The sequence below is a fragment of the Salmo salar genome, chromosome 17 (assembly GCF_965601325.2).
Source record: "Salmo salar chromosome 17, fSalSal1, whole genome shotgun sequence".
Classification (NCBI taxonomy): Eukaryota; Metazoa; Chordata; class Actinopteri; order Salmoniformes; family Salmonidae; genus Salmo; species Salmo salar.
The window spans coordinates 71,622,703-71,647,903 of record NC_138307.1 but is presented as its reverse complement, the minus strand read 5'-3'; the positions used below and the strand labels follow the sequence as shown (position 1 = coordinate 71,647,903).

Genomic DNA, 25,201 nt, shown 5'->3' with positions numbered 1-25,201 from the left:
GACAAGAGGGGGGATGGAAAGAGAGAGCTAGAGAAGAGGAGGGATGGAAACAGAGAGAGAGAAGAGGGGGGGATGGAAACAGAGAGAGAGAAGAGGGGGGGATGGAAACAGAGAGAGAGAAGAGGGGGATGGAAAGAGAGCTAGAGAGAAGAGGGGGATGGAAAGAGCTAGAGACAAGAGGGGGGATGGAAAGAGAGAGCTAGAGACAAGAGGGGGATGGAAAGAGAGAGCTAGAGAAGAGGAGGGATGGAAACAGAGAGAGAGAAGAGGGGGATGGAAAGAGAGCTAGAGAGAAGAGGGGGATAGAAAGAGAGAGCTAGAGAGAAGAGGGGGATGAAAGAGAGCTAGAGAGAAGAGGGGGGATGGAAAGAGAGAGCTAGAGAGAAGAGGGGGATGAAAGAGAGCTAGAGAGAAGAGGGGGGATGGAAAGAGAGCTAGAGACAAGAGGGGGATGAAAGAGAGCTAGAGAGAAGAGGGGGGATGGAAAGAGAGAGCTAGAGACAAGAGGGGGATGGAAAGAGAGAGCTAGAGAAGAGGAGGGATGGAAACAGAGAGAGAGAAGAGGGGGGGATGGAAACAGAGAGAGAGAAGAGGGGGATGGAAAGAGAGCTAGAGAGAAGAGGGGGATAGAAAGAGAGAGCTAGAGAGAAGAGGGGGGAACGAGTAAGCTAGGGAGACCCTAGATGTCACTCATCAGGATGTATGTTTTCAGGTCATTCTGACCCAGCATGCATCTGAATGACCAATCTACCATGTGCACCCTACACAGTGCTCAACCAAATGGCCGTGCTTTTTTACGAAGATGACATTGAGTATTTCTCACTGTGATTTATTTGGCATAGAAAAAACATTATCCAAAATGATTCACATGTAAAGCGACAGTGGGGCATTCATGTAGCCAACATATCACAGCACAAATCATAGCAAATGAAGCAGCTGGGGACGAGAAAGGGTTAGAAAAATAAAAACATGCAATCCTTCCAACGTAGATACACAGATATGCTTCATACGTCAGGGGAGAGAAGGATGACTGCACCTTTTCATCCCCTCCTTCCCCTTGTCTTCTTCTCTTCCCCTCCTTCCCCTCGTCTTCTTCTTATCCCCTCCTTCCCCTCGTCTTCTTCTTATCCCCTCCTTCCCCTTGTCTTCTTCTCTTCCCCTCCTTCCCCTCGTCTTCTTCTCTTCCCCTCCTTCCCCTTGTCTTCTTCTCTTCCCCTCCTTCCCCTCATCTTCTTCTCTTCCCCGCATCGTCTTCTCTTCACAAACTGTATGTTATAACAGTCATAAACTATGTTTATGATTGGAGCGGCAGGTAGCCTAGTGGTTAGAGCGTTGGGCCAGTAACCGAAAGGTTGCTGGATCGAATCCCCGAGCTGACAAGGTACAAATCTGTCCTTCTGCCCCTGAACAAGGGGCAGAGGGGGTAGGCTGGGGTAGGCTGTCATTATAAATAAGAAGTTGTTCTTATCTGACTTTCCTAGTTAAATAAAGGTTACATTAAAAAAAAATAACAATCATAATAGTCAAAAACTATGTCATAAGTCATAATACAGTCAAACTGTATGTTATAACAGTCATAATACAGTCAAACTGTATGTTATAACAGTCATAATACAGTCAAACTATATGTTATAACAGTCATAATACAGTCAAACTGTATGTTATAACAGTCATAATACAGTCAAATTGTATCTTATAAGTCATAATACAGTCAAACTGTATATTATATATTATAACAGTCACAATATAGTCAAACTGTTATAACTGTCACAAGTCACTGTTAACACTGTCATAGTTAAACTATGTTATAACACCATCATAATATAGTCATAAACATGAAATAACTGTGTCTGACCCTGGCTCTAGCCCCAATCCCTCTATGTGGAAAGAGAGCTAGAGAGAAGAGAGGGGATGGAAAGAGAGAGCATGTCCCCCAGGGAGAATGGGATATGTAAAAGACAAACTTCCATTGTTTATGAACTAAATGGAGTCATCTTCTATAAGGAGGTCAAGTCACTGAATGTCAACTGACTTCACACAGTTATAACAAACACAATCAGCTTTGGGCCACTTTAAACAAGTACACCTTATAAAGGCTTTATATAGCATACATAAAGGCTTCATAAGGACTACATAAGTCCTTCACAAATCATCTCTAAGTGGAAGTCATACACTATTAATGATGTGTACAGGGTGACAACCATTCCCACTGTAGGGTGAATTGTCAAATGTGACATAACACACTATGTATGCATACATAACCAATACCAACACCTTTGCCCGCCCCATGCCCACCCATATGCTCTAATAGATGCCCAGCTTGTCCCAGAAGTCACAGATATGGTCCCTGGTGCCCACCTGGGCATGGGAGCGGACAGTGAAGTTCATGACCAACCAGGAGCTGGTGTCCGAGTAGCGGGGCCAGGCCGGCAGGCGCTGCTGTCTACAGAAGCTGCTCTGTTGCATCCGTGAGGCCGGGTCTCCGGTGTGGGCGAATGTCCCCCAGTAACACAGCATCCGATTGGACAGCAGCCGCTCGGGTGGGGCCAGCGTGAAGTTGGCCACGGAGGCCGTGTCGAAGAGGAAGGGCAGCTCAGCGCCGTGACACACGTGCTCGTAGCAGAACGACAGACCGGACCACACACTGTGGTCCGACGTCACATGGTCGAAGACGTACATCCACACGGCGCTGCCCACTTTGGTGCCCGCCCGGGCTGCCTTGCGGGAGGGGCAAAGGAAGACGTAGTCTGTCACAATCTGGAGGTAAGTAGAGAGGTCATTGAGGTCAATACAATCTGTGGGTAAACAAAGAGGCCATTGAGTTCAATAGAATCTGAGGTTAAACAGAGAGGTCATTGAGTTCAATATAATCTGGGGATAAACAAAGAGGTCATTGAGGTCAATACGATCTGGGGGTAAACAGAGAGGTCATCGAGTTCAACAAACAGAGAAAAGAGTCCCTAGTGGCTAGTGTGTGTGCTACAGAACTGCCGCTCAAAGCCTTTTGTCTCGCTTGTTACCTGGAAGCTATACTCAGGAATACACTCAGGGCAGCCGCCTACGCGGCACAGAATCATCTAGAACACCTGTAACCCTCAGTGTCCTCAGGATATACACTGAACAAAAATATAAAAACGCAACATGCAACAATTTCAAAGATTTTACTGAGTTACAGTTCATATAAGGAAATCAGTCAATTGAAAAACATTCATAAGTCCCTAATCTATGGATTTCACAGGAATGGGAATACAGATATGCATCTATTGGTCACAGATACATGCCCCTCGCTCTCTCAACAGCTCACTTTATCTCCAACTTTCCTTCTCCCCAGTTCACTTTCTCTACCCCTCCCTCTCTTCCCCTTTACCTCTCCTTCTCCCCCTCCCAGGCTGAGCCATGTGGCCTCAGTGCAATAGCTGACATTTGTCATGACCCTCCCCTCCCCTGAGACCTGTCCTTTCGGAGGGGGGGGGGGGGGGGGTCCTTCCTCCTATTCTGCTCCTCTTCACTGCACAGACACACACACACACACACACACACGACACACAGACACACAGACACACACACACACACACACACAGTGAACTGTATATGAATACCAAACAGGTATGGGAGTGTCACCTTCTGCCCCCTGCCTCTCTCAGCACACTCATCTCTCACTTTAGATTCAAAACCTTCAGAAAGAGTGCCTGAGGCTATTTACCATCCAAGCTCTCTGTTTCACATTTTGGATGTAGACTTGGAAATGAGAGCGTTTCCCTCACTACAGTGAATGCATGTATTCTACTGATGCAGCTTATGTATTCATCGTCTGTTGTTGTCTCTAGTGTGGTTGGAGTCAGTTTATCCTGTAATCCACACTGAACATCATCTAGCCTGAGCTGGTAGTGAAGTAGAGCCATATTCAGTATGCAGCCCAGGCTATCTGACGTCAGCTCTCTGGCTGTGATTGGGTGAAGTTGCCCCTAGACACTGACCTTTGGTCAGTTTTGCATTTCCCCCAATAATGGTTAAGGTTAGGATGGGGGGAGGGGAAGCTGATCCTAGATCTGTAGCTTGGGGAAACTGTGATTGGGTAGTCTTCCTCTGTGTCTCTTATTTCCTGAAGATCTGCTTCCACTGTGTGGTATACATCTCAAAGAGACAATGGCACTCTGCTCCAGATGGCACTAATAATGATTCTTGCAGGAAGATGGCCATGGGTGGAGCCTAAACAGAAAGTAGTATTTTATCCCCCTCTGCTGGTAATCATGTGGAGTTGCACTATGAAGAACCAAACTATCAGAAGTAACCCATCTCTACACAGATTAAAATCAGAATATTCAAAGCGTTTACCTCTAAAATAATTCAGGCAGTTAGAAACCTAGCTCTGGGTTATTGTGATAGTTTGGTTAATCAAACAAATAATCGGAACCTAATACAAATTTGGTAGCCTATAATTATGATGATTAAGTCCGTCCTTATTTTTTTGATGGCTTGGACAGAGCATTCCCACAGAGAATTGAGTAAGAGATTTTCAGCATGGGGAGTAGGGTGAAGGTACCGCTAGAGTAGATGCTTATCTTGGGTCAGTTTAGCATTTTTTGTTGGTTATGATTGGGGGAGGGGAAGGATCCTAGATCTGTACCTACTGAAACCTTCTCCCCAGAGCTCAACAAGGCTCATCTAGATGCGGTGAGATGAAGCGAGGAGATGGGCAGATGTGTCCTCATCGCGCTCCGAGGTCTCTCTCTACAGTCCACTGGCTGCAGACGTGACCGTCTAGCCCTACAACCACTGATCTGGAGCTTGACAATGAACATTGCCAAAACTTTTGTTGACTTTAAATTTAAAACATTACTTTTTGGAACGATTGATCAGTGTTCTTTTTACATTCGATTTGTCTTTTTTTATCTAACATGTATGCATGGACAACACTGAGTTTCTCCCTGGCTACGTCCCAATGATCTCGTCTTCCTGATGTCTGGACCCGTTCACTACTCATTTAAAAGCATTGGATTGGTGTAGGCATAGGCTGGAGTTTCCATACCAGTAATTTCCTGCCAAAACCATTAAGGGAAGTGAACAAGTGCACACTTTGGGAGAAAGGAGAGATTATTGGGACGCACCCTCTGTGAAAGTCAGATTTTACCTGAGCCAGCATGTCCCGTCGGTCAATGTCCTTGTACAGGGGCAGGTACTTGCGTAGGATCCTGAGGGCGTGCTGTTTGAAGATGGCCGCGGTGTAGACGGTGCTCTCCACCGCAGACACAGGCTTGGTGAAGACCCCGTACACAAAGATCACCCCCTCCTCTGAAGTGGTCCCTGCAAGATTGTTGTACGTCAACAACATGCCTTCAAAATGTTGGTCCAAATGTTCTGGTATAATCTTGGTTGTGTTCATTAGGCACCAAACAGAAGAAATTGGGATGAAACAGGGAGGGAGGGACTATCTGGAATAATTTACATTTTCTATATAATGTTTTAAAACATTTTTCATTGCGTGCCCTAATGAACACAACCCTGGTATGAATTTAACCATGGATCCTGTAGAAGGGAAGGACACAGAACACATCAGGGATGAAGAATCTCTCCTACAGATGTGTTATGTTGAGTGGCCAGCTGAGAGGGAACCAATTGCACTTCACCATCTAACATTCAACTACTCAATCTAATTAAGTCACAGCATTAGCCAGCTTAGCCAAAGTCCAGGCATTGACTTGGGGAGCCAATGCAACTCTTCAGGTCTCTGGCAATGGTTACTCGTCATCACACATGCACCGAACCACCTCTGTAACCTTAAGTGTGGAACAGATGTCTTCACTAGTACAGAGTACCTACTTTTAATATACTGTAAGTTGTCCTTGAGTGTCCTGAAAGACATATGCCAAATTAAATGTATTATTAAGTGTTATTGGGCCAGCCGTTAAAAGCTGTTCTGGTTAAATGTGAGTGTATTTCAAGTGGTCCATACCAAGGAGGACTGGTTTCTCCTTCTGCCAGTGGCCCTTCTGGAAGGCAGTCACAGCCTGCTCCTTGATCAGCTCTCCGTCCATGTAGGGCCCCCAGGTCTCAAAGATCTCCAGGAACCTGAAGGGATTCACCACTTTGGAACCTGAGACAGAGAGAGAGAAGAGAGATGAGGAGGGGGAAGAAAGAGAGAGAGAGTCAGAGAGAACAACAATTAGCTACTTACCAAAATACATCCTGCAAATATACATAAAATGACTCCACTCAAAATGCTAAACAACTAGCTCTGTAGTGAAACACACTTAAGCAACTCTGAGATGTTGATTTTGTCATGAATAAGGGTCAACTTAGATAGGTCAACAGTAGATAGGTAGAGGGTCAACTTAGATAGGTCAACAGTAGATAGATAGAGGGTCAACTTTTGTTGTGTCCCAAATTGTTCCTTACTTTTGACCCGAGCCCTATGGGGATAGGGGGCCATTTGGGACACAACTCTGTCTAAAAACGGTCAGTCAGAGACAGACAGACAGAGACACAGAAGAAGACTGGTCTCCTACTTGACTTCATCTGGGCAGCGAGGACAGCCTGAGGACTGAGGGACAGCAGGCACACGATGTCGCTCACAGAGCAGTTGGCCTGTCTGGCAAAGTCCCTCCCCAGCTTCAGGGCATCATGTCTGGAACAAAGAAAACAGACCACAGATAGTCTCTCCCTGCTCAATGGGAACATTAGGTAGTGCCACCAGGAGAGTAACGACAGCTGGAGATAGAATGACTGTTTTACTAGGACATAGACAGGAACTTAACGTTACCTCGTCTCCTTGGATAAATTAGCATGTCTAAACTGTAACCCTGACGGGACAAGTAACATTGAATTTAATTGATTGAATTGAATTTTATTCAATTAATCCCATTTACTCCTTGTAGCTAGGCAGGCCGTATAACAAAACACTTATCAGGAAGGTGGGCGATTCACTTCTGTAGTCAATTTCACATATGGTAAGGATTACTTATTCTAAATGTGGGAAGGATAAGTTGATCTATATAGATGATAGAAGCAAAGTGAGGGTCTCCTTCTTAAACCTGAAATCCTTAATGGTGAAACCGCCACGTCTGTTTGGGATATTATAACAAGGAAGAAGTTACTGGAAGCAATGAACACTCTATTTTTCCCTTTGCCATCATCGCACGCGCGATAGAACAGTAGAATACGTACTGCCATTTATTTTGTTACGTTGCACGACGCTCAGCTTCGTCAACAAAACAAAAACAACGGCGGTGGGGCGGACAGTGGCGCCGTTTCCACCTCGGCAGATTTCATCTTTTAAGGAGTTAGCGAGCAAGACCACCAGCTGAGTCATGTGTACATTCGGTCAAAGGAAGGAAACGGACTGAAACAGGAAGATAAATGTGGATCTGTCTAATGAGAAATGCTTGTTTTTGCTGCAGTGTGCCCTAATGAACACTACCCAGATGTTAGGCGTTAGAGGTCACCGACCTGGTCTTGAGAGGGATGGAGAAGGGTAGGCTCTGGAACACAGCCTGTTTGAACAGTGGCTTACTGCTCTGGACCATCAGATGGAGGCTCACTGACTGGGCTCCTGCACTCTCCCCAAATATGGTCACCTGTGTTGGATGTTAATGGGCCATAATCAGGGTTGTGTTGTATATCCACAGACAGAGAAAATAACAAAGTACACAAACACATATAATCCTGATGGTTTTATGCCTCATTTAGATATAATTCAGAATGATAAAGCTGTTTATCTTTGTTTGATGGAGTTGGTATACAGAACTGAACGGCTTTCAACATCACTTTTACTGAACCAACCAGCGTGTGGTACTAGCTGTTTGTATGAGATGCCAGCAATTTCTCTTTCTGCATGATCCAACGAATGTGTTTGTGTTGGGTCTGTCTCTGCAGTAGGGCACAACTAGGGCTTCTGGAAAACCAGAGAATTTATTGAAAGTTCCTGGATTTTTGCAACCCTACTCTGCAGCATAACCCTATCTCCGAACAGCATCTTTCCCCACTCGATAACCACTCAGAGAAATTTCATCAGGGCTGGAGGAGCTCTTCGCTATGCCTCACAGAGGCTGTTATTCTCCCAGTAGCGTGGTGTCACTACAGATCAGTCACAACAGCACCACGGGATATATAGAGGTCATTCAACAACAACCACTGCTGAATTACAACCTTGTCAACAAGGTATTTCTATACATGGTCAGAATGTGAATATCTAGGTCAGTGTATCTGGAGTTTTTCCTGACCAGAGTTGGGATCAATTCCATTTCAATTCAGTCCATTCAGGAAGTGGACAGAAATTCCAATTCACTGTTCAATGACAACAATTGGAATTGAAATGTATATTTACTTCCTGAATTGACTGAATTTAAATGGAATTGACCCCAACCCTTTCCCTGACCCCAACCCTGCACCTGACCCCCAACCCGGTACTTGACGCCCAACCCTGCACCTGACCCCTAACCCTGCACCTAACGCCTAACCCTGCACATGGACCCCAACCCTGCACATGGACCCCAACCTTGCACCTGACCCCTAACCCTGCACCTGGACCCCAACCCTGCACCTGACCCCTAACCCTGCACCTGACCCCTAACCCTGCACCTAACGCCCAACCCTGCACCTGACCCCTAACCCTGCAACTAACGCCCAACCCTGCACCTGACCCCTAACCCTGCACCTAACGCCCAACCCTGCACCTAACGCCCAACCCTGAACCTGACCCCTAACCCTGCACCTGACCCCTAACCCTGCACCTGACCCCTAACCCTGCACCTAACGCCCAACCCTGCACCTGACCCCTAACCCTGCACCTAACCCCTAACCCTGCACCTAACGCCCAACCCTGCACCTGACCCCTAACCCTGCACCTAACGCCCAACCCTGCACCTGAACCCCAACTCTGCACCTGAACCCCAACTCTGCACCTGAACCCCAACTCTGCACCTGAACCCCAACTCTGCACCTGAACCCCAACTCTGCACCTGAACCCCAACTCTGCACAAAAAGAAGTGACCCCCAACTCTGCACCAAAACAAAAAGATCAGTTTGAGCCCGTTGAGATCATCAAGGACTTGAGGTGGTGGAAGAAAATCAGATGTTGTAATTTTGTACGACTGTGTGACCGTGGATCATTAGGTGTTAAATAGATAAAAAAACAGACATAAACAGGCAGGGACTACGAGGGCTTGTCTCAGAAACACTCAAATTCGTTTTCCATTGCGAAACATTTGTAAATCTTTTCCCTTGCATGCTCTAATGAACATGACCCAGGATAATGTGTACGTGCTTGCCTTGCTGGGGTCGCCTCCGAACAGAGCAATGTTTTGTTGAACCCAGAGAAGAGCAACCTGCTGATCCAGGATCCCATAATTCCCGGTTGCTGAGGTTTTGGGGTCTTTTCCCGAGACGAGGAAACCAAACGCCCCTGCAATGATACAGCAAGTTCCATGGACCATGAAAAACTATACACAAAACAACACACACCTCAGAGGAGACTGGTGGGCAGAGATATAGGAGGACTGGCTAATGATTATGTTGTCTGAAGTGGAATTGATGGAACAGATTCAAACATATCAACACATGGTGTTTTGATATGGTTCTATTTATGCCATTCCAGCCATTACAATGAACCCATCCTCCCATCTCTGCCCACCAGCCTCTTCTGGCACCCACACAGATAATGGCCTTTTCTCAATGGTCTCACACACCCATATTGATCAGGCCACCACAGGGTCACAACTCGCTACACCCACCAAATGGTGTTTATTGAGGAGAGGATGGGATGAGTCCACTTGAGAAAAGTATATTATATATACACAGCATATATATATGATATACCCAGGGTCTTCTGCTAAATCAGACAAGCTCTCTGTTCAGAAATGTTTGGAATCACCATCCTATTTTTGGGACTGTGTAGGGTAATGTAATCAGCCCCCCCCCCCCCCCCCCCCCCCCCCACACACACACACACACACACACACACACACACACACACACACACACACACACACACATGCTAATGATTCACACAAGGTCTCTGCCCTGTTCCAGGTCTCTTATGAAAGAAACGATTTGATCTCAAGGAAACTAGCCTGGATAAATAGATAGACGTTGGACCCTGGTCAGTTTGGCATTTTCCCCACTAAGGATTAACGTTAGGTAAGGTTTAGGGAAACTGATCCTAGATATGTACCTAGAGAAACTCCGCCCCGGAGCTAAAGAAGACCTGTCTTACCTAGCCGATACCCCATGCTCACCACCACAGTGTGAGTGAAGTTACTGATGAACCTCCCATCGTACAGGGGCTTGGAGGCTGAGCCAGCAATGAAATCCCCCCCGTGGATCCACACCATCACTGGCAGGGTTGTCAGTAAAGGGGAACTGAAGTTCACATCCAGAGGTACAAATATGTTGAGGTAGAGGCAGTTCTCACTCACCTATGGGACGATCACATTTCATTTCAGAAACCAAATATTCACATTTCAGACGCCATTTCACACGGCAAATAAAATACTCACATTATTGATGAATCAAAGACATTCCTGGATGTTATCGGGAGATTATTCAGGACTTTGTTAATTTCATGGTTCACTGTCAACACGCTGCACATGACATACTGGTAGAACACCGTGCTAAATCATAACAACATAATTATCAAGCCCATCTGTGTTAGTCCCCTACCTTCTGAGGGCACTCGTCAGATATAGGGCCACTGCAGCCTTGCATACACGCGTCCCTCGGGTACGTGGCGTCGTGAACCCCCGGCCACGGGGTCACCGGTCTGGGGGGCTTCCAGCGGTACGTGGCCACAGGTGGGTCCGCGTACGGGATCCCATAAAATATGTGGGACTTTTCCACTGTGAGTCCCTTGATCACCCCATTGTTGGTCAACACTATGGGGCCATAGTCAGGAATATCAGGGATGGTAGTCCCGGTGTTGAGTGTATTCTGGATGACTGGTTCCTCATCAGTCCAGATGGGAATGGAATCCTCTGGATCTCCAAGCTCCTCCAGTGAGTTTGTTTCAAAGCGAAGGTCTCTGTTGATAGCCAGAGGCTGATCCCTGACCAGTAGTCCAGAGGAAGAAATCCTTCTAATAAACTCTTTAAGGTCGATCTCATTCTCAAACTTTGCCTCCTCTGCAAAAGACAACGCAAAGACCAGTGAGCAAAGCAGCAAGAAACAGTGACAGCTCTCCATCTTTCCTGAATGAATTATTAGAAAGTATTAGCCAGGGTCTCTCAGTCAGGTCAGATCATTCTCCAGTTGCGTCCTAGCTGGGGGAGAAAATTGAAGCCTAAACTCCTACACAGATGAATAAGGGGGAAATGCTTTCACTTCCCCTAACGGCTTTCCTTTTCATACCATATTTGGTAAAGAGAGGAAGTCCAGTGGCAGGTCAGAGGGACTATATCAATCAAGACAAAACTGGTTCCACATTCTACTTATTTTCTCAGATTAAACATCCAACCTCTATACAGTTTTCTGTTCCCAAAACTTTTCATTTTTTTTGAAGATTGACTTCCTAAACTTCCTAGAAAAGTACATTACTTAGGAGAGAAGAGGTTAATTCAAGTGCTTTCACAACGCACACATGCACTTCCGAGAGTAGGCGTTCCCTAAAATAAATATGCAAATGAATACTAAAATGCACCAAATAATATATTTCTAGCTCAAGCTTGGCTCTGCCCACCTCCTTGATTGAGTGCTCACAGTGTGAAAATGATTCCCATGTAAAAGCCCCATGTGAACGATCTTGGGTTTAACAATAAGAATCTTTGGTTCTTACAGTGGCCTGTGTGGATACTGTGGATACTCGTGACACCAATTTGGCCAATTGGAGAATCATGGACAGTTCTCAGACAGAACTTCCCTTGTCAGACAACTGTGGATTAGGACTCATGACTGATATACTTGGGATAGCCAGGACCCTGTGATGCACTTCCAGTAATGGGAGGCAGGTGATCTTTCCTTTACCTAACGAGATAATGGGTTCCCATGATGTGAAGCTCAGCTCATTCTTGGGTGCTCACAATATTGCTCTGTGTGACGTTTCCCCTAGGTACAGATCTAGGATCAGATTCCCCTCCCCCCAATCCATATCTGTAACATTAGTTAATCATCATAATATATGATATTGTGCAAATAATTTGTGATCAAACCTGCACCAAGACAGTGGGCCCAATCAGATTGACCTGCACCTGTCAATCATTATTAGTCGATGACGTTAGGTCAGTCGTTTGTTCTCCTCAAGTCAATCACGCTTACCCATACCTGAGTGCAAAATAACAGTCGCAAGAAACATGTAGGCTAAACATATACTTCATTTGGTTCTTGTATTATTAATTGAATGGTGAATTAAGGTGGCCATGGTTATTGATAAAGAACACCGACTTTGCTTTTGCAGGACCTGTTTCGCGTTTCCATTTATATTGTTCATTCTTGTACCTCACACGATATCTCTCGGTAAGTAGCCTGTGCGTGCTAAGTGCGTTATTGTTGTGTTTGTAATTGATACTGAGTGGTTATGCTGTTTACATCAATTATGAGTTACACACAAACATGTATTTAGCTTATTTTCCTCTCGGAACGCGGGGTTTGGTTGATTTTCATGAGTTAATTGTGACATGTAACGTTAGCTTCTTACAATCTGCAGGAAGCTGCAGTAGTTTTACTTTCTCCATATGTTGGAAGATCAGCAACAATTCCTTGTTTGGCAGGTAAATAAGTCAAGTATTTCATAAACACATAATCACGCCAAACTTCTGAACCATGCACTTGGCACTAACTTACACCTATGTGTCTTGTTCACTTTGATTCTCTACAGTTGGCCAGAAGGACATTTATGGTTGAACGCCACCAAATTGAAATCCATTTGGAGAGAGGACACATTTTCATCTTTGACAGTTGCCACTACTGTGGAGCACAAATTGACACTTCAATATGGTGTCATGGTTCGGAAGTGGATTTTCTCCATCTTCCCAGGTAAGTATAGGTTTTCCTCCCTTCCACTCATTGTTAAGACTTTATCTAAGTTCAAACACTGTCCTGTATCCATTGATCTAAACAAATTATGCAATATTTTAGTTCTGGGATTCTGAGATTACCATTGGCCTTCATTAGATCATGCTACAGTATAAATTATTATATTTTCTTAACTTGAAGGTTCACATTCCATTGAGTTCAGAAGTATACATAAACCTGACCAACAGCCCATCAATAGCACTCTGGTGGGTAGACCTGTAATATAAGTGATGACATTCTCCTCTTATCTGGTGTCACCATAATGTCCCTTTTGAATGAAAGATGAATGTTTGTCCATTCTCATGTTATCGCTCTTAGGAAGCCCTGGAGTTGTTCTCCACCAATGAGGTGTTTGCGTGTGAAAACAGCACTCTGTACCTCTATCAGGACCCAGACTTCATCCTCATGCTCGGTAACGTTGTTACGTCTTTGTCTGTCTTTGTTCGAGAGAGAGAGAGGGGGACCGAGAGATAAATAGAGGGAGGGAGATGGAAGGAGAGAGATTAAGGTAGGTAGACAGACACAGATGGATCGTCAGAAAGGCAGACAGACGAGAGAGAGACGCAAAAGTGAAATCAAGATGGACACAGAATTCAGGTGATGATCTGGGAATATGCCCACTATACCACTGGTGTGCAGGTCATAAATGTAGTCATGACTCCCATCTCCTCTCCTAGGTCACACCGTGCGCTATCCCTTGACGCTGGAGTCCAGGAGTACCTCCATGTTACTGGTGTCCTGGAAAGAGAAGATGCAGTCCCCGGCTGCCCCTGTCCCCGTCCACTCTGTGTCCCTATACCACTCTGAGATGAAGGCCTACGCTGCCCTTAGTGTGGACAGTACCCACTCCAACCACTACCGCTTCACAGCCCTGAAGTCCTGCAGTTCCTATGCTGCCTGTGTGGAGATGGCAGGCAGCCACTCGCTTACCTGTCTCTCCACTATCACAGGTACAGTTGGGGTGTATTCATTAGTGCACACTGTAGCAAAACTAATACGCTGGTTCCTAGTGAATACACCCATGGTAGCTCTCTAGTCGTTGTCACCCTGTGTAATCGCACCAATCTTAAAGGTTCAAACTGTTATTTACAGGCCTTTTTGATCTAAAATAATAAACTATAGATTTTTGAGGAATTTAACTTATGTCCCGTCCCATGAGCTCAGTACTGATATGAGCAGCACTGTGTTGTATTGATATTTATGAAGTAATTACTTTGTTACATTTTGCTGTATAATTTCTATTCATATCCAGACCCAGAAGTCCCCAGACATTTCCAGGTGACGTTGTGGAACAGCAGCAGTGTCACGGTGTCCTGGGACTGTCCCGACAACCGCAAGTTCTCCTTCTTCCTTGTCACGGTCCTCTACCTCAATGGCACCAACCATGTCCTGGAGGAGAGGTCCTTCAGGCACACACTGGACACCTTTGTGTTCTCTCAGTCTGACCTGCCGCCGTGTAGCAGGGTGAAGTTTGGCCTGCAGACGGTGTGCCAGGCGGGCACGGAGGCTCGCCACAGCAGAATGGTCCTCATCAACGGGAATACTGGTAAGATCCACCTAGTTGATGCTTTGCTAGGCTGAGTGTCAAGTCTTAAGTTTCTTCCCCTCCTTGTCTCCTTCCCTTTATATGCGCAAATCTGAGGTAGGGCCGGTGTTCTGAGGAGGTAGGGCCGGTGTTCTGAGGAGGTAGGGCCGGTGTTCTGAGGAGGTAGGGCCGGTGTTCTGAGGAGGTAGGGCCGGTGTTCTGAGGAGGTAGGGCCGGTGTTCTGAGGAGGTAGGGCCGGTGTTCTGAGGAGGTAGGGCCGGTGTTCTGAGGAGGTAGGGCCGGTACCTTCACCTATTCTAACAGAGTTCTCTGATAATTGCACATGAGGGGAAGGAGAAAAGAGGAAGTCACTTCTATTGATATGCAGCCAAAGTAAACCCATAACATCTGTTCCTCCAAGGCACTGTTTTCACACAATCTTCAATTGCCTTTCTCCTACTTTGCTTACGGTGAACACTTCTGGAAATGACTGTATCGGCCCTCTCTTTAGTCCACTCAGAAATTGAGAACCTGTGGCAGACCTCCTCAGGGCCGGACAACTACACCCTGAGCTGGGTGGTGAGGAACACTTCTTCTATCTCCGTGTTCAGGATCTACCACCAGGGGGTGCTCCACTACACCACCCTGCTCACCAGCCACACGGTGGCCAGCCTGCTGCCCTGCAGCCAGTACTCGGCCAGAGTAGAGGCGCTATGCGGAGACAGCGTGGTCATGAGCTCCAAGACCGTATGCGCTCGCACAGGTAAACTACGGAGCCCAGACCTCGAGGCTCATGTTGAGCTGTTGCGGGATAAATGTTTGGGTAGCTCTCATGTTTATTTTTGACTCGGTTGGAGATTAATTTAGTGGGGGATTGAATGGAGAGAATTATTAAGTTTAATCAGCTTGATTAAATTGTTTATTTAATCAGCTTGATTGGTGATTAAAGAAAGTGCAGTCACATGCTTATGTGCATGCTTTTGTTCCAATCCAACACCTGATTCAACTATTCAAGTGATTGATGATTAGTTTAGTAAACACCGTATGGCAGCAGTACTGGGCTGGAACAAAAGCCTGCCCACGCTGTGGGGTCTATAGAACTTGTATTGAAGACCACTACAACAGCCTGTATCTGCCATGTTGGGTGGGTCTTTGCTTTCTCCTCTCTGCTCAGTGGTGAAGTTTCCCCTAGGCACAGATCTAGGATCTGATTCCCTTCCCCCAATCCTAGATCTAGGATCTGACTCCCTTCCCCCAATCCTAACTTTAAACATCAGAGGGGAAATGCTAAACTGACCCAAAATCAGCATCTAGGGTCTACTTCACCCTACTCCTGTCTTCTCTCTCCTAGGACCCAGAGGTGTATCAGAACTGCGCTACCGTCCTGAGGACTCTACGGCACTGTGGATTGGTGGTACCGGACAGGGCGTGGCCTTTCAGTACCAGCTGTCTTATGACAACGGCTCGACCATCCAGCAAGGCCGGCTGATGGAGCCTTTGCTCCGCCTCCCGGGGCTCATTGAGGGCGCGCACTATGCCCTGGACGTGTGGGAAGAGTGTGACGGCGAGTGGAGCGCCGACCCGGCCCTGGTGTGTTTCGATGGAGTCAACGTTTCCGTCAAAGCCCTCGTGCTGCCGGTGGCGTCCACCCTGAGGCCGAATGAAGACCGAGGTTGGTGTCATCTGGGCTGTGTTCAGTAGGGCACAACGTTGTGGAATGATCATAAATGCAGTACCAGTCAAAGGTTTGGACACACCTACTCATTCAAGGGTTTTACTTAATTTTTTACTATTTTCTACATTGTAGAATAATAAAGACGTCAAAACAATAAAATAACACACATGGAATCATGAAGTAACCAAAAACTGTTAAACAAAATATATTTGAAATTCTTCAAAGTAGCCACCCTTTGCCTTGATGACAGCTTTGCACACTCTTCGCATTCTCTCAACCAACTTCGAGGTAGTCACCTGGAATGCTTTTCCAACAGTCTTCCCACATTTGCTGAGCACTTGTTGGCTGCTTTTCCTTCACTCTGCGGTCCAACTCATCCCAAGCCATCTCAATTGGGTTGAGGTCGGTGATTGTGGAGGCCAGGTTGTCTGATGCGTCACTCCACCACTCTCCTCCGTGGTCAAATAGCCCTTATACAGCTTGGAGGTGTTTTGGGTCATTTCCCTGTTGAAAAACAAATGATAGTCCCACTAAGCGCAAACCAGAGGGGATGGCGTCTTGCTGCAGAATGCTGTGGTAGCCATGCTTTGCTAAGTGTGCCTAAAATTCTGACAGTGTCACCAGCAAAGCACCATCACACCACCTCCATGCTTCACGGTGGGAAACACGCATGCGGAGATCATCCGTTCACCTACTTTGCGTCTCACAAAGACACGGCGGTTGGAACCAAAAATCTCAAATTTGGACTCATCAGAGCAAAGGACAGATTTCCATCAGTTTAATGTCCATTGCTCGTGTTTCTTGCCCCAAGCAAGTATTCTTCTTATTGGTGGTTTCTTTGCAGCAATTCGACCATGAAGGCCTGACTCACGCAGTCTCCTCTGAACAGTTGATGTTGAGATGTCTGTTACTTGAACTCTGAAGCATTTATTTGGGATGCAATTTCTGAGGCTGGTAACTATAATGAACTTATCCTCTGCAGCAGAGGTAACTCGAGGTATTCCTCTCCTGTGGCGGTCCTCATGAGAGCTAGTTTCATCATAGCACTTTTTAGCAGTTTTAGCAACTGCACTTGAAGGAACTTTCAAAGTTCTTGACATTTTTCACATTGATTGACCTTCATGTCTTAAAGTCTTAAACTAATGTTGGACTGTCGTTTCTCTTTGCTTATTTTTGCTATTCTTGCCATAATATGGACTCGGTCTTTTACCAAATAGGGCTGTCTTCTGTATACCACCCCTACCTTGTCACAACACAACTGATTGGCTCAAACGCATTAAGGAAAGAAATTCCACAAATTAACTTCAGGCACACCTGTTAATTGATATGCATTCCAGGTGACAACCTCATGAAGCTGGTTGAGAGAATGCCAAGAGTGTGTAAAGCTGTCAAGGCAAAGGGTGGCTACTTTGAAGAATCTAAAATATATTTTGATATGTTTAACACTTGTTTGGCTACTACATGATTCCATATGTGTTATTTCATAGTTTTGATTTCTTCACTATTCTAAGATGTAGAAAATAGTAAAAATAAAGAAAAACCCTTGAATGTGTCCAAGCTTTTGACTGGTAGTGTATATGCATGTATCAAATGTAGAGTAAGGAAGCACGTAATCTCTCTTCACGATATTTCGATCCCCAGTGTTCCACGACGTTTGCCTACTGAACGTACGCCAGATGTTGTTTATATTGTTGGGTATGTTAAGGAGTAGAACTGAATGTTGTTGCAGGAACAGATTTGCTATTCTACATGCACTTGATATGATCAGGTAGTTTTCTTTAAACTAGTGCTTTAATTGTCTTCTCGTGCATTGTTATGCTATTACTTATGAAGTGACGTTTTGCTTTCTCAGTTCTAGCCTTCGTTGTGCCTTGGTTAATGGTGTTGGACCCAAAGACTGAGCCTTGGGCTGAGCTGAAGCGCATCTACGAAAAACTAGTGAGTGTCTTTGGGCACCAAATGGAATAAAACTGACTGAAACCGAGAGGGACTACTTGGACTTGACAAACATTAATTTTTATTTTTTGTAATATGTTTAATCAAGTTTTCTGTCGTGTGGCCTTGTGAACACAACCCTGGCCTCCCTCTCACTGACATTTCTTCATGTCTGTAGCTGGAGGAGCTTTTGAAAGAGTACCCGATTAAGACCAGGGTGGAGTTGGTTGCATTCAAGGAGCTGGAAGGCGAATCCAAAACACAGATTACCTTTCAAGGCTTTGATGCTTCCATAACCGACGCAGACTTACCGCTACCACCTGGCGAGCAACTGGACCATATTCAGTCCCTCCAGCCACCCAATATCACAGTCAAGGATGGGATCATCTACTGGGATGGTAAGAGAACCACCAACAACAGCATCACGTGGAGTATTGTCAGATTTCTATCAACATTTCATGTCTTTGAATGCATCACACAAGTTTAAAACTATAATTCTTGCTTACCTAGGCGGTTACCTGTCCCAAATGTGCGGTTTGTACATTGCTTGGCACACTATCACTGAAATAATATACCCTCTGTGCATTACAGAGAATGCTGCTGATGTTTTTTTACGCTCCAGGGTGAAGTCAGCTTCCCCTCTTCCAATTCTAACCTTAACCATTAGTGGGGGAAATGCGAAACTGACCCAAGAGCAGTGCATAGGGATAACTTTACCCTCCCTTTTGGACAGACCCAGATGAGTGTGCGACCCCTGACCTGAACAGGTGTGACGCCAATTCTTTGTGCGTCAACACTCTGAACTCCTACACCTGTGTGTGTCAACATGGCTTCTATGATGTCGGGCCTGCCTTCGTTCCCCCTCCTACCCCTGCCTCACATCCTGTCTGTTATGGTCAGTTAGCTGCTTGTTATCGTGCAATATGTCTGTTGGTGTACCTTTTTTGTATTCTCTACACCACTCCTGTTCACTGATGGGTCATGTTCAATAGGGCACACAACTGAAAATGTTTTGTTTTGCAATGGAAAACAAGCATTTTTATTGGAGAAGTTCAGGCAGTCCCTCCGTTTTAGTCTGGTTTCTTCCGTTCTGTGCCTAATGAATACGACACTGATTCCTTTTGGGGGTAAAAAAAGTTAATTCCAACAGAAAAGGGGATGTTCACCCAGTGCCTGGATAGATCGATGGCCGGAGGTGTCGCCAAAGCCTTCCTGATTGGCTACTTCGGTGGCGACGTGACGGTTGTCTTGAATGAAGGCCGTTGCACCATGGAGGAGAGCGAGACGCTCTACCACTTCCACGTGTTGCGCAAACCCTCGCAGTGTGGAACGATACGGCTGGTGAGTGACCGTGCATATAGATGTGCAAAGGGGTTATAATGGAATCTATACAACAGGTCACACTGGATACCTCAAATCAAATTTATTTGTCACATCCACATGGTTAGCAGGTGTTAATGCAAGTGTAGCGAAATGCTTGCCAGGCATTACTGTAATGTGATTATGCCATTGTGCACAGCACTCTGTGGATGAAATGGGATTGTGTGTTTGTGCATGTGTATGCTTGTGCGAATGTGTGTTTGTTTACATGCTTGTGTGTGTCCAGGTGAACAGAACACACATCGAGTTCCGGAACACTCTGACAGTGACCTTGAGCAGAGAGCGGACCATCACACGAAGAGATCTCAAGGTTATCTGGAAGTGCATCTACCCCCGGAACTATGTCCGCAACACCCAGATAAATGTAGATATGGAGTGGTAAGAAAAGACAGATCGGAGTAATTCTGGGGCCAGGAGATGTTTCTGATTTTGTGACCTACAAGGAAACACTCGTCCTGTAGCTTGAAGGCTTGCAAATGGAGGGAATATTACCGGTACCTTTTGAAATGTACAAGTAATCTTCTGATTCATACAATGGATCAGAATCATAAAACTGTGTTTTGACCAATCCCCTCTCTACCCCTCCAGGATCACCTCCCACTCTGTGGTGGAGTACAACTCCTCCCATGAGCTGGGGCTGGCCATGACCATGTACAGCGACGACTCCTTCTCCTACGGCTACAGAGACTCCATCGCCCTCCACCTCAGCGACGTACTCTTCTTCGAGGTGGCCCTCCTGACAAACAACACGTTCGCCTCGGAGGTCCTGCTAGAAGTGATTTCCTGCTGGGCCACAGAAAGCCCAGATCCACAGGACGAAACCAAGGGCTTCTTTCTTCTAGATGGGTCGGTTACTGTCCTGGGTCATATTCATTTGTGCACACAAAAAACAAGAGTTTGTTATTGGAGAAGTTCAGGTAGCCTCTCCTGTTTTTAGTCAATTTTCTTCTGTTTGATTTCTAGTGAATATGACCCTGGTGTGAAATATGGTATTCTAAACTCTGGGCTGTGTTCAATCGAGCAATATAAAATGTAATGTAGAGGCATTATGTGATGGGGGGGATAGGTTATTAGAGTATAGGGTTCTTTTGTTGAGGCATAAAATATTATTTGTTTTTGGACAAGATGGTACCTCCATGTTTTCAAACATTATCTTCCGTTTCAAATCTAATGGGCATGACCTTGGATTTTCAAGACTTAAAAAAAGCAGTTTGGGATCATGCCCTATTCTCTCGTCCTCAGCTGCCCTGTTGACAGCACCTTTCATTGGCTCTCTGTGAACGGTGTGTCACAGAGGAGCAGATTCTCCATTCACATGTTCACTATGCCCAAGGAGTTACCCATCTACATCCACTGCCTGGCCCGGATATGCAGTCACGATGAGGACTGTACTACGGTAAATTTCTAACAAGTTCAAGTCTATTTGCCATTATAAATATATTGGAAATCTTAGTAGATACAGTTGTTCAATTTAAAAATGGTAAGAATGATTAGGACGTATGTATTAGACCTTACAAATACACATAGAAATGTGTTATAGAGCAGTCATTTTAATTGAAAGTAAGTCTAAGAAGCGGTAGATCTTTCTATATGAGCTATTTCTATGCTTTCCATTCATAAGTTTCGTTTTTGCGTCTATCTTTATTTTTTGTACACCAGCTTCCAACGGCTGAAAATACAATATTTTTGGTTGTGGAAAATATATTTCACAGCGGTTTAGATGGTATAATGATTCTTACACTATACTTACTTGTTTAGTCACATAAACTGAAATTAGGCAAACTATTAGAACTTTAGCAACCAGGAAATGGTGGAGATGTCTGCATAGTGCATCTTTTTAAAGCTGATATTCAGCTTTGCTCAACAAACAAATCTGTATTGATCGAACAAACAGTTATGCACATTTATTAGTAACTTGGTCATTATTTTTTTAAACATCTTTTCCTATGATTCTCTGTAGAACTGTACCACCCAGAGACTTTCAAAGAGATCAACAGCTAAATGGGATCCATACATCAAAGTAGCTGTGGTCGTGTCTGCAGGACCACTGATGGTCACCCCTGAGGCGGCACCAGGGACCAAACTCTCCAACTGTGAGTTGGTGTGATGTGAAATGTTTTGAGCGTTGCCAATATCATTTTAATCTATACATTTATTTCTGAGACTTCTGTAACATTCTTGAACAGGCCTGTGGTATCTGGGGATGCTCCAAATGATGTCTTGGATACTAATTCAGTTTGTAACAGTGATATGTGAATGCTTCCATGCAGCCGTTACACCTTAACTCGTGTAAAGCACCAGCAGCAATTTTTCAACAAACTGTTACATGGCGATACTTCCATAATTTGAACTTACCGGTGTCTTCAACTGCTGTCGTGGAGCGTTGGAACTTAGAAAATGCTCCGTTTATGAAATGAAATACATTTTTGCTCAATGAGGTGATCTAACAATGTGTACGCCACCATATTATCTGTTTCTGATCTTCCAGATCGATCGAGACACTTAGGTGTCCATGCCGAAGTGTTTCATGTCATGACCGCAACTCAAGCGTCGCTTTTTTATTTAACCAGGTAGGCCAGTTGATCAAGTTTTCATTTACAACTGCGACCTGGCCAAGAAAGCAAAGCAGTGCGACACAAACGAGTGTTTATTCCATGTGTAAAACCTACAGTCAATAACACAATAGAAAAAGTCTATATACAGTGTGTGCAAATGGCGTAAGGAGGTAAGGCAATAAATAAGCCATAGTAGCGAAGTTATTACAGTTTAGCAAATTAACACAGGAGTGATAGATGTGCAGATGATGTTGTGCAAGTAGAAATACTGGTGTGCAAAAGTCAATAAAAACGATATGGGGATATGGTAGGTAGTTGGATGGGCTATTTACAGATGGTCTGTGTACAGCTGCAGCGATCAGTAAGCTGCTCAGATAGCTGATGCTTAAAGTTAGTGAGGGAGATATGTCTCCAACTTCAGCGATTTTTGCAGTTCGTTCCAGTCATTGGCAGCAGAGAACTGGAAGGAAAGGTGGCCAAAGAGGTGTTGGCTTTGGGGATGACCAGTGAGATATACCTGCTGGAGCGCGTGCTACGGGTGGGTGTTATGGTGACCAGTGCGCTGAGAAGGCGGAGCTTTACTTAGCAGAGACTTATAGATGACCTGGAGCCAGTGGGTCTGGCGACGAATAAGTAGCGAGGGCCAGTGGTGGGTGGTACATGGGGCTTTGATGATGAAACGGATGGCACTGTGATAGCAAACTGGATGCAGTCTGAGTAGAGTGTTGCAGGTTATTTTGTAAATGACATCGCCATCGCTTTGACTGACACCCGCCTGTCCCAATCAATGAGAGATGACTAAGATGGTGGTGTATAATTGTTGGGTCGTTCCAGGAAATGTGTCCCTTTTGGGTGTTGTAACTTTTTCTTTCACCTGATTTTATAATATAACATAATACAATAATATAACATAATACTTTTTTCCCCCATCAAGGTTAAATAATAGGCACTGACTATAGTAATTTTTAAGTGCCAATTAAAGTAACAGGGTTGACTGTAACAGGTTTGATTTCATCTTAAATCGGCCCAAATCCTCCTGTGACAGGGGGGATGGAAGTTTGTTGTATGCAACAGGGAGGGACAATTGAATGCAAGCTTTACAACAACAAAAAATGTAACCATTAAAACATTTCTAGCCTGTATATGGCTAACAGGGTTGTTAACATGTTATGCTCAACCTGCTCAGTTTTCCAACACAAAACACCAGAAAATGGCCAAAAAGAGTAGAACCAGCTTTTACACTATGATTTGACTAAGATGTCTTTTGAGAAAATTATTTAAAATGGTATAGTTTCATCATTTTACAACTGAGTTCAGTTCACGTAACAGGTTTGACCTTAAAATGAGGGACAAGTTTTTTTTTTCTTAATGCATCACTAATCACATGAAATAAATAACTCTTCAGAAATTATTTTGTCAAAACAGCAAAAATAACAAGGGCTTTACAATGATGGTGAAAACTTGGCAAAATGTTGGTTTTCAGTCGGGTAAAATCTTCCAAGAAGGGACATGTTAAAAAGGCACATTTTGGCAATAGCAAGTCTATTTATTAGAAATCAGATTTAATTCCATTTTCCATGTGGTCAAGATTAATGGGAACGTCTTTTAAAATTAAATATTGGTGCACAATTTCTACTTAAAATATCAAAGATGCAAAAGGTATCCTGTTCTATTACTTCGAGGCAAATGTTATTTGATAACGGAGCACTTTTTAAATTCCAACGTTTCACCTGCAACTTGAGATGGGAGTTGAGAAGACCCGGCAAGTTCCAAGTTGAAAATGTAAGGATGTATCAACATTTTAAAGGTTATTTAAAAAATTGCTGCCTCTGCTTTACGCTAGCTTAAGGCGTGACGGCTGTATGGAAGCATACACATCACCCTTACAAAGTGTAGCTATAATTCAGTATGTGTCTGTTTCCTTGCAGGGGATGAGGCTTTGACAATGATCTACGTCGTGGGAGGAACCATGGGTGTCTTGATGTTGACGATGCTTGGTGTGAGCGCAACAAAGGCTATAATGAATTATTATGAGAGGGCAAGGCCTCAATAAACACTTGGAACCACATATTTTTCCTCTTGTCCTTAGTATTATCAGGGATTCATTAAATATATTTTGTGCAGATGTCTTCACTAAGTAAATATTGCCAAAATGAACGATTAACATTAAATGCCACCAGTAGGTGTACGGTGGCTACTAATGCTATTGGTGGTAGGCTACCTCAGTTGACAAATTGTGACGGGCACACCCAAACCACTTGCCAATATATCAAATTACTAACTACACTGAACCAAAATATAAATGCAACATGTAAAGTGTTGGTCCCATGTTTCATGAGGTGAAATAAAAAAATCACAGAAATTGTCCATATACACAAAAAGCTTATTTCTCTCAAATGCTATGTACAAATGAATGTCCCTGTTAGTGAGCATTTCTCCATTGCCAAAATAATACATCCCCCTGAATGGTGTGCCGTGGTGGAAAAAGTACCTAATTGTCATACTTGAGTAAAAGTAGAGATGCCTTTATAGAAAATGACAAGTGAAAGTAACCCAGTGAAATACTACTTGAGTAAAAGTCAAAGTATTTGCTTGTAAATATACTTAAGTATCAAAAGTAATTGCAAAAATGTACAAGTATAAATAATTCAAATTCCTTATTAACCCAACGGCACAATTAATTATTTTTTTTTACGGATAGCCAGGGGCACACTGCAACACTCAGACATCAAATCAAACTATTTGTCACATGTGCCGAATACAAGTGTAGACCTTACCGAGCTGGGAAATATTTCTGTCTGTAATAAGGCCTGTGTGGGGAAAAACTCATGATTGGCTGGGCCTGACTCCCAGTGGGTGGGCCTATGCCCTCCAAGGCCCACCCATGGCTGCACCCCTACCAAGTCATGTGAAATCCATAGATAAGGGGTCTAATTTATTTATTTAAATTGACTGATTTTCCTTAAATGAACTAACTTAAAATCTTTGAAATTGTTGCATTTATATTGTTGTTAGAGCCAATTTAATTAATTATACTGAAGTGTTTCCCCTATATTCGTTTAGCAGAGGCTCACTGCCGCAACTCCAATAAATATGCAGTTTGAAGGAAGTTGTTAACTAGCATTAGCACAA

The 25,201-nt window shown here is 44.4% G+C and overlaps 2 protein-coding genes across 3 annotated transcripts; one reads left to right on the top strand and one right to left on the bottom strand.

The window, feature by feature from the left end:
• Nucleotides 1–1,136: 1,136 nt before the first annotated feature.
• On the bottom strand, nucleotides 1,137–11,299 carry LOC106576499 (crystal protein). Its single transcript, XM_045700095.2, has 8 exons — nucleotides 10,657–11,299; nucleotides 10,211–10,412; nucleotides 9,267–9,400; nucleotides 7,447–7,574; nucleotides 6,507–6,625; nucleotides 5,954–6,094; nucleotides 5,132–5,304; nucleotides 1,137–2,757 (listed from the first exon to the last, which is right to left on the bottom strand). Exons 1-8 carry the CDS (start codon nucleotides 11,173–11,175, stop codon nucleotides 2,305–2,307), a joined length of 1,869 nt encoding a protein of 622 aa, XP_045556051.1. The 5' UTR covers nucleotides 11,176–11,299; the 3' UTR covers nucleotides 1,137–2,304.
• Nucleotides 11,300–11,963: 664 nt separating this feature from the next.
• On the top strand, nucleotides 11,964–24,137 carry LOC106576531 (uncharacterized). Of its 2 annotated transcripts, XM_045700093.2 has the most exons (19): nucleotides 11,964–12,280; nucleotides 12,383–12,441; nucleotides 12,632–12,695; nucleotides 12,803–12,960; nucleotides 13,141–13,205; nucleotides 13,318–13,411; nucleotides 13,677–13,949; nucleotides 14,252–14,545; nucleotides 15,036–15,287; nucleotides 15,876–16,196; nucleotides 18,052–18,137; nucleotides 18,313–18,532; nucleotides 18,868–19,029; nucleotides 19,285–19,475; nucleotides 19,741–19,892; nucleotides 20,103–20,360; nucleotides 20,757–20,910; nucleotides 21,475–21,607; nucleotides 23,998–24,137. In XM_045700093.2, coding segments are annotated over exons 1-19 (3,063 nt in total). In that variant the 5' UTR covers nucleotides 11,964–12,278; the 3' UTR covers nucleotides 24,123–24,137. The 2 variants fall into 2 exon arrangements, with proteins under 2 accessions (XP_045556049.2, XP_045556050.2); XM_045700094.2 differs by lacking the exon at nucleotides 11,964–12,280 and having other exon boundaries at nucleotides 12,288–12,441.
• The last annotated feature ends 1,064 nt before the right edge of the window (nucleotides 24,138–25,201 follow it).